The sequence below is a fragment of the Sinocyclocheilus grahami genome, unplaced genomic scaffold (genome assembly GCF_001515645.1).
Source record: "Sinocyclocheilus grahami isolate Dianchi unplaced genomic scaffold, SAMN03320097.WGS_v1.1 scaffold198.1, whole genome shotgun sequence".
Taxonomy (NCBI): domain Eukaryota; kingdom Metazoa; phylum Chordata; class Actinopteri; order Cypriniformes; family Cyprinidae; genus Sinocyclocheilus; species Sinocyclocheilus grahami.
The window spans coordinates 263,023-266,535 of record NW_015505377.1 but is presented as its reverse complement, the minus strand read 5'-3'; the positions used below and the strand labels follow the sequence as shown (position 1 = coordinate 266,535).

The following is a 3,513-nucleotide window of genomic DNA, read 5'->3' as shown; positions in this document are numbered from 1 at the left end:
ATATTAATAAGAATAATAATAAAATGCAGATTTTATAATACAATTACTACATTTATTATATATATTTATTATTATTTAGTTATTTATTCTATATTTTAATAATAATAATAATAAAATGCAGATTTTATAATACATTATATATAATATTACATAAATAGCTATGTTAAATTGTACTAAAATAATGCAATATTGTTATATTTTATGATGTTATTGATTCTATAAAATAATAATAATAACAATAATAAAATGTAGATTTTCTTATATATTATATATGATTATTAATAATAAAGTGCATTATTATTTTTGGTATAAATTAACATCTCTTTAACTTAATACTGTAACTATGATCTGTTGAAAGTTTATTTTTTTTATTCAAAATATTAACCACACAAAAATGACACAGTAGAGACATTTAACCCTAATAATAATAATAATACATTACATATTATATTTAACAACAACTAATAAAATGCATTATTTTTTAAAACAACATGCCTTTTAACAGAACTATTTAATTTTTAAGTATTTAAAAAATGTAACCGTAATGAAATTATGTTTTAAACTAATCTGTTTTTATTTTGTTTGTTCATACGGTGTCTGTGAAAATCAATCTTTAAAAAAAGATTCAAACTAATCAGATAAAAAAGACACAGTAGAGACACGTAACAAGTCACTTAGGATAGAAGTGTCGACAAATGTAGAAAAGCGGCAGGTGTGACTGACGCACCTCTCCGGTGTTTGGGTTCCAGCACAGGATCCGGTTGTCTTTGCCGCTGCTCAGAAGAAGCTCCGGATCGGCTTGACTCCACGAGATGGACAGAATCCCTCTGGAACATTGAGAAGAGTGTTTTTGTGGAGACCTGACCAGAATGAATCCGTTGAATCTGACAGGGTTCGTGTGAATCTCTACCTGGTGTGGCTCTCCAGGACTTTGAGAGGCGAGGTGGCAAACCGAAGGTCCCACATCTGTATGACTGGAAGTCTGTCGTCCTCTGATGCCAGAAGCAGCTGAGTGGCCACATCTGGATGCCACAACATCCCCGAGCAGTGCATCTGACACACACACACACACACATCTCGATATTAATCGATTCTCATTTTTACGGAACGATATCGATTCTTAAATCCCAAGAATCGATTAGTCTAGCCTGTGTTCAGTTAATGGACGGAACGTTGAAGGGCACTTCCCATGCAATATATCGCAATAAGCTCTGTGCTTTGGTACTTTTAATATGAAACAAAAGTCTCAGATTTCAAATTCTGTCCATTGCATTGCAGTATTCAAACAATAAATGCCGTTTTGGCGATGTTCAATGTGGCGTGATTGCTGAAGTGCCACAGTTCAACAGACGTGAACTGATCATCTCCTCCGCTTTATTACTAGTTATAGCACAAAATAAACATGACTACACATCAGAAGGTACGTTAAAAGAAAGAGTACAACTTTACAATCCGTATCCCGTCTCATGTAATCGCTCAATCAGTGTTTCAGCCGCGCAAAGATGTCAATATAACGGCTTGTAAACAATACACGTAACGTCACATTTACCTCAGAAAAACATATTCGGTGACCATAAACTCATTAATCAGCCAGAAAAATAAACTGTAGGGAGGGGCATTTTGCTAAATATATGCACCATAACATATTTATTATAAATTTTACTGTTCTTCAATGTTTAATTTATGTTTTAATAAATCCATCAAGTTTTTATGACAGCCACCATTGTTTATATATATAATAAAAAAACGAATTTAAGTAGAAATATTATTATGTAATTGTAACTTTATTATTTTAATAAAGTTTGATTTTAACAAATCAGTCAGTTTTAACCTTTAATAGTATAGCAATGTAGTACCAACTGACTCTCATGTATATTTTACAGCATTAGTTGAGAGATGTTTTGTGCTTGCGAATGAGAATCGAATCAGTAATCGAATCGAAAGCTTGCGAATGAGAATCGAATCAGTAATCGAATCGAAAGCTTGCGAATGAGAATCGAATCAGTAATGGAATCGTAATCAAATCGAATGCTTGTGAATGAGAATCGAATCGAATCAGTAATCGAACGGTAATCGAATCGAAAGCTTGCGAATGAAAATCGAATCAGTAATCGAACGGTAATCGAATCGAAAGCTTGCGAATGAAAATCGAATCAGTAATCGAAAGCTTGCGAATGAGAATCAGTAATCGAATCGAAAGCGTGCGAATGAGAATCGAATCAGTAATCGAATCAAAAGCTTGCGAATGAGAATCGAATCAGTAATCGAATCGAAAGCTTGCGAATGAGAATCGAATCAGTAATCGAATCGAAAGCTTGCAAATGAGAATCGAATCGAATCAGTAACCGAATCGAATGCTTGTGAATGAGAATTGAATCGAATCGAATCAGTAACCGAATCGCAAGTTCGTGAATGAGAATCGAACGGTAATCGAATCGAATGCTTGTGAATGAGAATCGAATCGTGAAATTTGTGTCAAAACCCAGCCCTAGTGTGCATGCTCTCACCCTGTTGCTGTGGTCACTGATTTTGATGATGGGCTCGTTCTTCCTCAGATCCCAGACGATGGCTTTCCCGCTGGGGTTTGCAGACGCCAGTATGTGCTGCACCTGACTGTTCCACGCCACCACGCTCACGTCCTCCGCCGGCTAACACACGACAGAACCAGCACAACGCCTGAGACTTCACACAAAACACTCACAAAAACATCCCAAAAAAAAACACTGTCCCAGAACTGGTTTTAGGTAGCAACCCATTGTTTAGTCAACTGAACTTTACAAAGAGATTTTAAAGAGGTTAATCAAAACCCAAACATTATAATAAAATATATTTTAAATTGAAGATGCATTATTCTGTGTGGTAATTTGCATGTTCCTTTTAAGTTACCCTGAAGTATTATTCACTGTACTTGTTTTTTTTTCTTTCCTTGGTATTTACACTGTTATTCAAGCTCTGTAATGTTATTATTTCAAATAAAAAAATATTTTTTTTAAAAATCACAAAAAAATACACATTTTAATATTTACTGACCTCATATATAGATATATACCCATTTAGCCAATCATTATAAATTATTAAATTTAATATTTAGTAACCTTATATATATATATATATATATATATATATATATATATAGATATATTTAGCCAATCATTATATTAAAATATTTCAATTTTAATATTTAGTGACCTCATATACGTCCATACATATGTCCATTTAACCAGTTCAGTAAAAAAAATTTAAATTAAAAAATGTAATAAAAAGAAAAGCACGCACATCACTGGAAAAACTTTCAAACAGGGTCCTCCACAAAATAATATTGATAATGAAAACAGTAAACTCCAATCATCACCTGTCTGATTGTGTTACTAAATTTTTGTATTTTAGGAGCTTAAGTGTGCCGCCTTTTTTCATTATACCCATTAATTATAATATTAAAATATACATATTTTAATATTTAATGACCTCATATATATATATATATATATATATATATATATATATATATACCAT

At 32.3% G+C, this 3,513-nt stretch overlaps 1 protein-coding gene across 1 annotated transcript in view; it reads right to left on the bottom strand.

Moving 5' to 3' along the window:
• LOC107595197 (protein transport protein Sec31A-like) overlaps nt 1-3,513 on the bottom strand; it is a 47,234-nt gene that overhangs the window by 38,203 nt on the left and 5,518 nt on the right. Inside the window, exons 7-9 of the mRNA XM_016285540.1 lie at nt 2,508-2,648; nt 911-1,053; nt 728-827 (exon numbers count right to left, since the gene is read on the bottom strand). Of these exons, the coding sequence (XP_016141026.1) occupies nt 728-827; nt 911-1,053; nt 2,508-2,648 (384 nt within the window). The remainder of the gene's footprint in view (nt 1-727; nt 828-910; nt 1,054-2,507; nt 2,649-3,513) is intronic.